Source organism: Buceros rhinoceros, unplaced genomic scaffold (genome assembly GCF_000710305.1).
Source record: "Buceros rhinoceros silvestris isolate BGI_N320 unplaced genomic scaffold, ASM71030v1 scaffold40432, whole genome shotgun sequence".
In the NCBI taxonomy this organism is placed as follows: Eukaryota; Metazoa; Chordata; class Aves; order Bucerotiformes; family Bucerotidae; genus Buceros; species Buceros rhinoceros.
The window spans coordinates 47,397-60,054 of NW_010399073.1; the positions used below are offsets into that span (position 1 = coordinate 47,397).

Sequence of the window (12,658 nt, forward strand, 5' to 3'; positions counted from 1 at the left end):
GAAACAATGTATTTCCACGGTAGGAAGAAACATGGGCATGTTAGGAAGAAATTGGAATTTTAAGCAGCAGTCTGCAGTCCCTGGACAGGCAAAGCTCTCACTGACTTTGATGGGAGTTTTGCATGTCTAAGGACAATGCAAGTGAATCCTACTTATGTTCTTAATCTGTTTTTCCTGCCTTCAGGGACTTTAGGAAATGAATCCTTAGCATGAGAGAGACATTTTCTGCAATATTTTTAGTAGCACAGCTTAGACGCGCAGTAATCAAGGAAACCTACGTGGGTCTAAATAGGGTTTAATTTCATTTTAAAAGCGTGGTATAATGTAACCTTCCAAATCTGTCCATTTTACCAACTAGACCTGAAACTTGATAAACTGAACCTGGATCATTTTGTTGTGACAATTTTCATTCACATTGATGGTACAATGGATCCAGGAGAGGCACCTAGATTAGTATGTGAGAGAGGTCCAACAGTCTGCTTCCTCTGCCTGAAAGCCTGGCTGATGCTTGGAGCATCTCTGCACAGGTATGACCACAACGCCAACGCTATCCCACTGAAAGGCAGCTCGCTCTGGATTTGGGATTAGTATCCTGTGTATCGTAGGCGATACCTTACTCTTGGTTTTGAGCTGTACTGGCACTTCACAGTGTGCTCTGTTCAGGCAGTACGGCGAGAGAGGACAGAAGGGCCAAGCAGGCAAGCCCAGTGTTCGTGCTGTGCCCTGTATGTGCAGGACGGAACACACCAAAGTGATCACAGTCCTCAAACCAGATTCAGAGGTGGCATGGGAAAGGAAGGGTAGGCCCCACGTCTAAATCTCAGTCTGTTCCTGCAGATTTTGTCTAACGGGAACTGTTTATCCAATCTTCTCCTAGGAGCAATGACCATGGCTTTGCTGGAAAATCTCGTAGCAGGAAATGTCTACTTGGTCAAAATAGCAGCCTCCAACGAAGTGGGAGAAGGACCCTTCTCAAATGCGGTAGAACTTGCTGTCCTGCCAAAGGAGACATCAGAGTCTAATCAGAGACCTAAACGCTTGGATTCAGGAGATTCCACAAGTCAGTAGCAATGTTTTGATTACTGCTGTCACAAGTATCAGGAAAAAAGGTCCCCCTTTATTTTGGCTTGTCACTGCTTTCTGGGTGAACCGTTCTGCTTTATGTGAGGCAGTCCTAGCAGGATAGCATTTTCTTCTAAACTAAACCTTCTGGAATTTTTATCACACTTCAACTCAGAACTGGTTTAATTCTTTGCTCAGAAGTTGGAAGTTTGTCTTTTAAATGAGAATACATAACTGTTTTTAATTTTAATATCAACTTGCAGCCACTCTTCTAAGGCACCTCCTTTAAGTCCTGCGTTTGGCTTGAGATACCAGTAGCACTGGGCCCGTTAGAACCGGACAGCCCAGAAGAGATGAGATGGCTTTTCACTCAAATCTGTTGAAATTTGCTGGTTCCTGGTACTCCAGCAATGCAAATCATCCTGTCAGTCAGTGATATCCCAGCGTATATTGTCACCAAAGAAGTCAGCCCCACTTATAGCTCTTTGGGGAAAACTGTTGCCTTGTGGAAATTAGGGTAACGCAAGTGCTGTCTCCATATCAGAATGGAAGAACACATTGTCTGTGTCGGACACAGAACAAGACTCATCTTGGTGACTTGTTACAGATTTTAAAGCTCTTTGGGGAGACAAGAGCTAGTAATTATTCAAGAACATGAATCTTTTAACCTTTCCTTGTTGCTACACATTGAATTGTGATTAAAACTCAGGGGTTTTTCTTGCTTGGGTCTTCTCCCTTTCTGGAATGCAGTTATATTTTAGGCCTGAATAAGCAAATGAAGTCATGCCCTCAGGATTAGGTTAACAGACAGATGACATCAAAGCATAAACCAAAGTGAACCCTCCTAAGTGACACGGGCTGGAATTCTCGAAGCCTTTTCCCTTTGTTGTCTAGTAGCACCCCGTAAGGAAGGGGCTGAAAAAAGCTCCCCTGCCCCATGCTGTAGGTCACCAAAGAAGCGCTGTGGTGAGGGGCAGTCCCTTCGTCCCCTCCCACACCAGGACTGCTTACGCTCCTCTGTTTAGTCGACAAGTTTTATTTTCAAAAGTGTCAAAATGTATGACAGAGCAGGTCTGGAAATATGAAAAGGAAGCTTTTGTCTCTGTGGTTGTGACTGTAACCCTATTGCTTTCCTGACAAGGAGCAGGGGGTAACTCTTCCTGTTTACTGAGTCTTTCTATGTTCTTTTTTGCCATAGCTTATGCTGACTATTATGGTCTGGACCAGAAATCAATGACAGGCATTGTTGTTGGGGTTTGCATAGCCTTGACCTGCATCCTTATCTGTATCCTGATCTTAATTTACCGCAGCAAAGCCAGGTATGTTTTTGTTCTTGAAGAGTGAGCTCTTTCGGAGTGCACTGATTCTTGGGACATGCTGTCGTCTTCAAGAGTGCTAAGGTCTCTGAAGTGCTCTGTCTCTTCACCTACTCCTGCCAGCGGTGGAAACAAAGCACTTTGCTGGCTCTTCCCACTCTACCTGAGCCCCTTCTCCAGTGAAAAGAAGGAAGAACCCACAGTGTGAGTCAGCGGCGCTTTGACAACTAAGTACGAGGCATGTTTCCAAATGAGAAACCCTCTGAGTCAGATAAGCGCGCTGCCTTACACCACCTGCTGCGCCTGCCCAGAGCTGGCGGGCAAGGCTTGTGCTGCTGGACGAGAGGAACTCGGAGAGAAAGCAGTTTCTTTGCAGGGGTGCAAGCCACCATCTGTCTTGTCATCGGCTACTGTGGGGCATAAACGGACCCAGTGTCTCTGCCCATAACTTTGGGATCAGAACAGATATAAGTTACTTGAAATAATAAATTAATCTGAAATTATAGTTTAGTAACAAGGGCTTAGTTCCTCCAGGTAATATTACTAATCATGACAATTCCTGTTGACACATAAGCTTGTAGCCTACTGCGTATGATTAACTGGAAGCAGATGTTATTTTTATCCCAAGCAATAACATTTAAATTCCACAAGAGTTAGGAGTATCATATAACAAAAATGTAAAAGCCAACAATATACCAGTATTACTTGATTAATAATAGCTTTGAAGTTTATCCTTGATTTTTGTGTTTTCTTCCTGGGGCCAATTTTATTTCTGCTTAACATTGTGTAGGAAAACATCTGCTCCTAAACCTGTGCAGCAAAGCACTGACCAGCTGTCACATAACAGCATCTCATTAGCCAGTGCTAATGAGGTGGAGAAGAGTATTGAAGGAGTTACAGAGAACGAGGAATCCTTACTGCCAATGATGACGGGAAACAGCTTCATCGATGCTAAGGTACTGTGAGCTGTATTCAATGCCCAAACAGAAACCGTTCTGTGGAGCTGTGCGTGTGGAGCTGTGCGTGTGGAGTTGCTGCAACACCTTATCACAGTAAAGTATGTACACTGCAAATCCACAGGAAGTTTTTTAATAGGACAAGCATAAATTTGGCAACCCAGGGTCAAATTTTCAAGACTTACCTTAAAGTTCAGCTAGAGATCTGATTCAAAACACTTGTGCAACGCTGTACTCTGCAGCTTGCAGAGTTTGGCTCTGGCACAGCATCAAAGGACAGGAGCTCCATAGGCTTAGGGCTGCGAGGTGGCCGCTGCTAGTTCAGGAGGCAGGTGAGAGAGTCCTCGTTAGCACCTAGTTCAGTCAGTGCCTGTGCACGATCTAGTCAAGTATGACACTAGGCAGATATTAAAGAAAATATGGTTTTTCTGTATACTTACTGGTAAGACAACGTTACATTGTAGAAAATCGTATTTGTCAAATTATAAATTAGTCCAGATGGCAGGATGTGGCAGTGGACGTGTAGCGTCCTGCAGTCCAGGGGCTAGTGTGACAAAACCGCATTGGCTGTACTTTCACCGGCAGACACGCTGATGTAAGGCTTGTTCTGTACACGCTGCAGACTCGAGTGGAGCTGCTCCCTGGGGAAAGATGCAGGAGCTGGGAAATGGAAACGGAGCCCGGTACAGACACAGTGTCTATGGATGGGCACGTCCAAAGTGGTAGAGCAAGAGCAGTGGCTGGAATATTTCGCTGTGTGTTCGCAGCATTATAGCTGTTGGGACTGGCCTGTGGGCTTGTCTTGAGCAGTAGGTGAATAGCAGACCACAAAAATGCGGCTGAGCACTAAGAATCCATTTATCTTCCTTTTCAGTGTGAAGCCAATAGGTAGGAATAGAAAAATATTTTCAAATACCTTAGAAATGTAGTTTGTTAAAATAACTGTGTGTGTGTCTCTCTGTTGTAGGGGGGATCTGATCTGATTATCAACAGCTACGGGCCTGTCACAAAGGCAAACTGCAAGAAGAGGTGGCTGTTCTTCCAGGACACTAAGAAGCTGAAGACTGAGGAAGTGAGTAATGGGTCCAGTGGGCGGAGATACACAATCTTTACTCTAATATCCCGTGTTTGCAAAGGAAGATGCATGGTTTTCCGCTTACGGAAAAGCATAATTAGTGGTCTAAGTTTTAATTAGATAGTTTCACTTCTGTTAAGGTTGGTGGTGTTTTACCTTGTAGTCAAGTCTTACGGCAGTTTAATTTTCTGTCCCAGGTTGTCAGACACCGTAACTCCTTAGGGTAAACCGGTAACTCTCTTGCCTGTGTCCTTTTATCTGTGAGCAAAAGGATTTCTGTGCTCTGGGCCTGCACATAGCATCTGTAGTTCTACATCTGCAGAGACTTTGTATAAATATAAATACAAATGAAATTTATAAATAAAATAAAAATATAAACAATTCCCTCCTACTCTGACAGCTAAAACTTTGTTTGCTAAAGAGAAACCAAGAGGGAAATTAAATTATTTACCCAAAATACTGAAGAAACTGAGAAGTTGACTAGATCTGTTTGACTTCTGAAATTGTTGATCTGGACACATTTGCTATTTGGATGAGAAAAATAACAATTTAAAATGGAAGCGTTAAACCAAATCCTGACCGTTATCATGCAGACTGACACCTGTGGGGCATCTAACTACTGTCTATTGAATGCCACTTGCATTATGCTCTTGTGTGTTTAAGGAATAGGAAGTCTTGATATCCACGGTATAAATTAGTATTCCAAAATATTTCCAGAAGCAGCTGCAAATTTCTGATGCCTCTATAAGAAAAATATTTGCTACCACCCAAGGAGTAATGCTTAAAAAATATGCATGAAGGGATGGGAGAGAGCTCTACTGAGTATGTTTTGAAAATGCTTTCAGATCTCTCCAGTGAAATCATTCTTGATTAGCCATGCTTAGCTAGAAGGGATTATTTCATCCATTATGGAAAAGTACGAGCAGGATTTGAGATTGATTCTCTTCAACCTCCTGTAGGAAAGCCCAGCTTGTTCCAAGCCAGTGCTGTTAGAGGCACTCTGGCAGAATAGGAGATCGGAAATGCAGTAAAAATTCAAATTGTGGCTCAGCTTTTCAGAGGCTGAGCAACCTTTTTCTCTCTGCTTTTTGTGTAGCCTCAGAGAAGGTTTGTCCAGGCGGTGTGTCTGTACCAGCCAGGCACCACCGTGCTGCTCAGTGAGGACGACTCCCCCGGCTCTCCCGGCCAGCGGTCTGATTTCCAGGGGCCGTTCAGTACTGCGGCCGATACGGAGCATTCTGCCAACAGTGAAGGAAGCCATGAGACTGGTGACTCCGGAAGATTTTCTCACGAGTCCAACGATGAGATACACCTCCCCTCTGTGACAAGTGCCACCCCTCCCACTACCAGCCCTTTCGTAAGCAGTGACTTGAGTACGAACATGATGAGCCCTGCCGTAAGTGTCTGCACAGAGTCTCCTCTGCCCTTTGCTACTGACCAGACGCCTACCTCATCTCTTCAGATACGCTCTGTGGTGCAGAACTGACACCGTAGGGTCACACCAGTCATTCTGGCAGCGTGTGTCTGTTCGAAGGACAATGAACAGGGAGCCAAAGTTTTAATTGTGGAGAGCCTGACTAACCTAGCAGGTGATCCCATATTTCTGTTGAATGTTTGGGGTTTTTTTGGTTTTTTGTTTTGTTTTGTTTTTTAAAACTCACTCATTTTGAATGTTCAATGGTCAACAAATGTGAAAGGACAGTGAAGATTTCTGACAAAAGTTAAAAATATGTCACTGGAGCAAAGGGAAGGCTGTTGGCCCTTTTGCTGACTATCTACCTCAGTTTGCTGAGTTTGCTTTACCTCGTTTGTGTTCTAGTTGGTCTCAGCTATGGAATTGATGATACTTCCTAGTAGTGTTGTTTTATTTTGTGCTTCTGTTTTGTTTTTTTTTCCCAGTTGTGTGTGGAACGTGTGTGTGCGTGCACATGTGTGCGCTCAGTGATCAGGGAGTTGTATAGGTAGTTGAACAAGATTGTTTAGCTGAAGCTCTGTCTTTAAAAAGAAGGAAACCTCAGAGTATAAAATGTAATGATTTAATGTGGTTGACATAGAGGATGTTAAAAAGTGGGAAAACCAGAGCTGCTGCTTCCACGTATACAGCCACACGAAATCTTTTTTACCCGGATTTATCATAACCCCGGTAAGCCTAGGACAGTGCCTTTCCCCCAGAAACTTGTGCCGGCAGCTGCCAGCAGGGTGTATATAGCTATCCTGAGGGCTCTGGGACACGCTGGGTTCCCCACAGTGACACGTGTGGCCCCTTTATGGGCAGTTAATGCTAAAAAGCATGGCAAAATGAAGGAGTGTCCGGCATTCCCCAACAGTTTGGCTCCGCCTGCGAGCCATGGAGTGGATGATAATGCTGAGTATTCCAGTATCCCAGTACTTCTCAGCAATGGTGCCTTGCATTATCTATTAGAATATTACTGATTTGCCTTATGCCTTTTTAGTATTCACGAAGTTGCTTTGGAGTACAGAAAGATGCCTTAAATGCTTCGTAGATGTTCTAAGTAAGCTGTATCGTGAGCTCATTTTTACCCGGCTTTGAGTGCTGATAAGCGCGGCCAGCAGCACAGTCTCAGAGCTGTTGTTGGGATGCAGCCTGCTCCTTTCCTTCACCTCGTGTGCTGTTAGCCAGGAATTTTAGCTCAGGGAGTGACTTGACCTACAAGCCAATGTAAAACTCCGATTAGGCTACCATGAGAAATAAAAGAGCCAGAGCTTTAGCTGAAGAGTCTGTTGAACAAGGTGAGTACTGCTACTGCCTTCAACCCATGCGATTCCCGTTTTATACTACCTCCTTTAAAAGCTCTTCTAGTGGTTTTTGGGGTTTTTTGTTGTTGTTCTTTTTTCCTGTACTCAGGGAACAGTTTTGTTATTTTTGAGCTGCCTCACGGAAACGTGGAGCAAACTGACAGGGTATCATGTTTTGTTTTTTAATAGGAGAGAGGGTGAAGGAGAGGGAGAAGGCTGGAATCATCCAATGTTATAAACTTGCCTGTATCTATATCCAGTCCTCTTCTCCACTCCTCCTCTTTCCTTGTTCTACTTTAAAAATGAAAAAAAAAAAAAAGGCCCCAACCCAGAAAAAAAAATAGGCCTATGTTTGTACTTTATAAAAAAATGTTTAAAATGTAATGTCGTGAGAAAGCAACCATAGGAACTCCTGGCTCTGCTGAAGTCTGTCACAACTCCCATTGACTGTACTGGTGCCAAGATGTCACCCTTACGGTAGGCCAGGCTGGCGTTTGCGTTGTTGCTCGACTACCAAAAGGTGGTCAGAAGTCATGGGTAAGCCCTACTGCTCTGCCCGTTTTGTGTTGGTGGATCGACCCCGAGTTACGGTAGTTCTTCACCTTATAACAGTTTGCTAGTTCTGAGCCAGACAGTACACATTCACCTTCTCAAAACAGTGTCGATCCAATGCTTTAAAAATAATCTCGTACCAAAGACTTTTCTGTAGAAGACAAGGAAGCCACATATCGTCCAAAAATAATTGAACTAGTTAAAGGCTCTGGGTTTGAAGAGCTGAATACATTTTAATGTGTAAGTAGTTACTAACAAAACCCAATAGGGCTCCTTGACTGTAGCAGTGGGTTGCATAGGTGAGTTGTATGCTTCTCCAGTTTTAACTACCTTGTTGTTACAAGAGCCTTTAAAGAAAGTTATAATAGTACCAGCAGATATCTCCAAAGACTTACAAGTGTAATTTTTTTCTCCAGCATGTAGTTGATCAACAGTACAGTATTAAAAAAAAAATATTTTTGAACAGTTTTTTATCTACTTGCTGAAGAAAAAGAACCTTTTCACCAAAGATTTATTTTTGGTCTTGTCAGGCAGAATGTGTAGTGTACAGCAGAGTACTGTTTCTAGTTACGTAAAGTGTGAATTAATCAAAACTAGATTAAGAATGTGTAACTGTAGCCTGAAGTTTCACACTTCATCTTTCAGAGTAGCCTCTTTTGTTAGTTTCACTCCGCAAGAGCTGTGATGCAGATGGTAACTGCTTCTCCAAAGACGTGTTTGCTGTAAGTACTGATAACCAGATGTCAATTTGTGACCTTCAGGACAGTTAAATACTTCAAATCCTAAACTTTTTCTTCTAGAGACCCACTCTGTAGTTTAATCCATGGATAATCTGAAAGAAATAGACTTCATATAAACTATGTCAGTCTACTGTAGATGTAGTCTACAGTAGCCAGAGAGTGGAAAATATTCCGTGTGTTAGAGAGCAGGGCATCCAGAACCCTGCTCATCACTTCACTTTTTATTAAGGTACTTTTTATCAGCAAATAAAGAAAACCAAAGATATTTAAGGTTACCTCAAGCATATAGGCAAGTTTAGTTAGACATTAATTATTCTGTCTTTTTCTCTATTTTTATGTTAACCAAATCTAATATGTTTCTCCAGAACCCAGTCTACACTCACGTGCTTCCCTTTATTTTGTCACATAGCTGGAACACAAAATATGTCAGCCCTCCTCAGAATTCATGGCCTATTACTAATATATCACAAGACGTTGCGAGGGATAATTTGTTTTACGACTGAAGACTCTACCAATGTAAGCAAAGGAATCTCCAGAAAAATTGTAGAAAGAGAAGTGCAAAGTGAAGGATTGACCCTGCTGTGAAGGTCAATAGATAGAGAATCGTAGAATGCTTTGGGTTATGCTTCGTACCCGTGAGCCAACACGTGTAATTACAGACAGGATATCACAGACGTTAATTTTCTTAGAAGTTTATACCTGTGGCTGTCCAAGGAAAGTTTTTCCTGTGTAAGCTTTGTTCATTCCATTTGCCTAGAAGGAGCTGGCTCAACACAGCAGGCAAAAGGATTTCATGTTTTCCAATATTTTTTTCTTGGTTATGTCTGTAGAACCTGGGTCCTGGAGAAAAAAATTATCATTTTTTAATTATGAATTTTACTGAATATGTTCTGGAAAATGAACATAAATGTGGAATTTAGTGTTACACTATGTGAAATGATTTTTATTGAAGTGTATTAAGAACTAAGGAGCCATGGCTGGTGTAATAAGTGTATATGCAGCCTTGTACTTCAAGAAGAAAGCAAAAATGTTACAGTTAATGTGACTTGAAAAGCACCAAAACTTAACAGAGAAATCTTGAAACTGGCTTACCATGCTAGTTGTGTTTCCAGGTGAGGATGAGGACTCTGCCCTCCAATTCCAAGCATTTCTGTTGTGCAGAACATGGGTCCAAAACCAAACGCTCAATCTGACCCAAGTTACACTTCGGTTCTTAATTCGTATTTCACAACTGAAAAGGATTCACATCTTCAGGAGTTATCCGGGAGAACCGGGATGCGTGTGCTGCCTGGAACGGGGCCTGTCCGTCGGTTGTTTAATAGCTCTGCTTCTCTAAGAGAAGCTCGACAAACGGACATCCTGCATTAGCCGTGCATTTTCTGTGTAACTTGGGAGATTTGAACAGAAAACAGTATCTGGAGATTTCTTCACCTGATTTTAACTGTTCTTCATAGTTCATTCTCTCTGGTTTCACTCCCTTGCTTCAGACGATAAGCTAAGTCTTGCTTCCCTTTTTCAAACCAGGGTCCTCGTCCTGTTTCTTCCTAAGTCAGTGGGAGAATTCATTTTTCTTTCGCTTTGCGTTGTCTGGACAGGCAAAATCAGCTTTATGTTTGTTTGTTAAATCTTCACAGTATTTTTGTTTTTAAAGGACAGAATTCTTAGGTGGTTAAAACTCCCGTTGGATTTTGTAAGATAACACGTTACCGTGCATCAGAGGTTCTCCAGAACTCTCCATACACCCAGTCTTAGCCTTGTAGTAAACACCGAGTATTGCAAGTCAGTTTACCCCTTCTTCATTGCAAATGAAGTCGGCTTCAATGCCGAAACTGTTTGCTGCAAGCTGGAGCGTACGCAGCATCGTTACCATGGCCGGGTCTCAGCAGCGTGTTACTCTGAGCAAACTCGTCAGCACTAAGACCAGGAGCTCTTGCTCATTGTATTTGTCACAGAGTGAAGTTCGTCGTCCCCTAACATGGGGAGTGTTGGGAGGTTTCGTAGCGCATTCAGTGTTCAGCCAAAAATCTCATTCACATCCACTGAAAAGAGCTGCCCGGTGTAACTCTGTCGTATTTCACAGAAACCGGCTCACTGCAGTTATCCTGGTGACACGGAAAGCAGAGTTACGCCTAGTCATTGCATACATAAAGAGGTAGTTCTTGGTGCGGTCAGCTGTTACACGGTGACGAGCTGCTGCAGCTACAGCTCTGTGGATACCAAGCAATTTCTAGAGTGGAGGAACGTGCAGGAAATATTGAGTGCCCTTCTGAAGGAACATCAGTTAAAAATATACGATCTATGTAACTGTATATTTTGGAACGTGCGTTTCAGAAATGCTATTCTTCAGTACAAGTCCCAAACCTAAATCCCTTTCTATTAATAGAGGAAACGAACACTAATGAACAGAACTTAGGAAAAGGACACAGACCCGTTTGGCTCAAATGCGAGTAAGTCTATTTCTTGGAGTTCCTCTACATTTACGCTGGGACTGGTCCTCCTTGACTCCAAAGGCACGTGAAGGCGTGCGCGAGGTTTGGCTGTGCCGGGCCCTCGGTTCTGCTGTGAGCTGTGCTCCTGGAGGTGCTCAGCTCCTCATGGCTGCATATACCCGCATTGCACCTGCCTGGCGTGTGTTCAGTGAAGACTGACTGTATATGAAAAACTGACTGATACACGTGTTGCTTTCTGATTGTTTGGCTTTTGGGTTTTTGAAGCTGGGAATTGATTGCCAGTGTGGGAGCCAGGTGTGTATCTCCTTTGTGGTGGTCTGGATCCTTTCACTCCGTGTGCCATTTTCTGCTAAGGGCAGCAGTGGCTGACTGGCTAATGGAGGATGGAGCTGAATTGTATTAATTTTATATTTGTCTCAGGGGATCAGCTCTGTGAATTCCATTGCATGAGGGAAGCCAATGTTTGCCCTGATTTGAATGTAACTTTTTAATGTCTTTTTAAAAATATTTCATTTAATAATGTGGATTTGTTTTGCTTTTTCTAGAATTCTAGTAAATGTTACCTAGTGTGTTGGTTCATTTTTTTTCCCCTACAGGGTTGTTTATATACTACCCCAAGGTCATGCCAAAAAGTAATAGAAGTTTAAATGCCAAATGTTTATGAAACTGCTGTCTAAATACTGATTGATTGCACAGTTGAAATAAAAGTTTTCCTTAGTAAAAGTGCTACTTGATAAATGTTTTCTTTTCAGTGTCTCTGACGAGTGACTCAAAACTTCTGCCTAGTTGGGTAGCCTCTGTGACATTTAGCCCTGGGACTGATAGAGCACCAGCTGTGGTGACAAACAAACTCTAATCCCAAATTCTTTAGTCCTTATGTTCAAATACAGGAATGCAAAGATTGGTCTAATTTTCTCGATTACCTCTTAATTACAATGCTGAAAAAATATTTTAAAAGAGTATTTGTAAAAAAAAAAAATCTTAACTATAGTAAATTAATTAAAGCTGAAAAGATAACAAAGAATTTTGAATAGGTAGGGAGCAGTCAGTCCTGCACTGGCCCGAGATGTGAGAGCTCCAGCAGTGCAGTCCACCAGAGGTGCTGTTCTCTCGCTAGGCGAGAACAGGAACCAGCTGCAGCTCCCGATCCTGCTCCTGCTGGTTAGTGCAGGTACATTTTGCAGTCCGGAAGCCTCATTCTCAGTGGCAATAAATAAATGGTAAAGCCTCATCTTTCAAGGAGTTGTTACTGCAAAGGGAAGCTTTAAGCCAGTTTTGTGACCTGGTGCTGTGCTAAGTGCCACCAGCCTCCAGGTCTGGGCCTCAGGCAGGTGAGCTCTGTGGGCCCCTTGCAGAGAGCAGCCACACTAACTGACGCGACAGCTTTGCTCTTTCGGTGTTTGGTTTATCAGTCTTTGCTTACCTGCTCTTTTGGATAAAAGGACCAATACCTTGGAATAGGAAGGCCAGCTTTACGCCATGCTTTGTAGGCTGCTCGGCCCACCGCAAGCGCGAGAGCAGGGAGTAGGGAGGGAAGGACCCTACCTGCAGTTGTGGCAACACGTCAGGATTGTGGCACGTGAAACAGCTCTTGCGCTACAACAGGTGAGCAGCAGTTCTCCGGGGGTCAGTTCCTCTCCCTGCCCTCACCCTTCCATTCAGCGGTGAAATGGGCATCTCCGTTCAGCAGCAGCCTTCCTGTGTGCGGCTGCTGATACTGTGCAGAGCACCACAAGGGCAAGGAATCGGA

General features: G+C 43.2%; 1 protein-coding gene across 1 annotated transcript in view; it reads left to right on the forward strand.

Annotated features, from left to right (window-relative positions):
* Nucleotides 1-7,372, forward strand: part of PRTG (protogenin) — a 48,512-nt gene extending 41,140 nt beyond the window's left edge. Inside the window, exons 14-18 of the mRNA XM_010131333.1 lie at nucleotides 878-1,060; nucleotides 2,261-2,381; nucleotides 3,169-3,334; nucleotides 4,302-4,406; nucleotides 5,506-7,372. Coding sequence (XP_010129635.1) covers nucleotides 878-1,060; nucleotides 2,261-2,381; nucleotides 3,169-3,334; nucleotides 4,302-4,406; nucleotides 5,506-5,895 — 965 coding nt within the window. The 3' untranslated portion in view covers nucleotides 5,896-7,372. The remainder of the gene's footprint in view (nucleotides 1-877; nucleotides 1,061-2,260; nucleotides 2,382-3,168; nucleotides 3,335-4,301; nucleotides 4,407-5,505) is intronic.
* The last annotated feature ends 5,286 nt before the right edge of the window (nucleotides 7,373-12,658 follow it).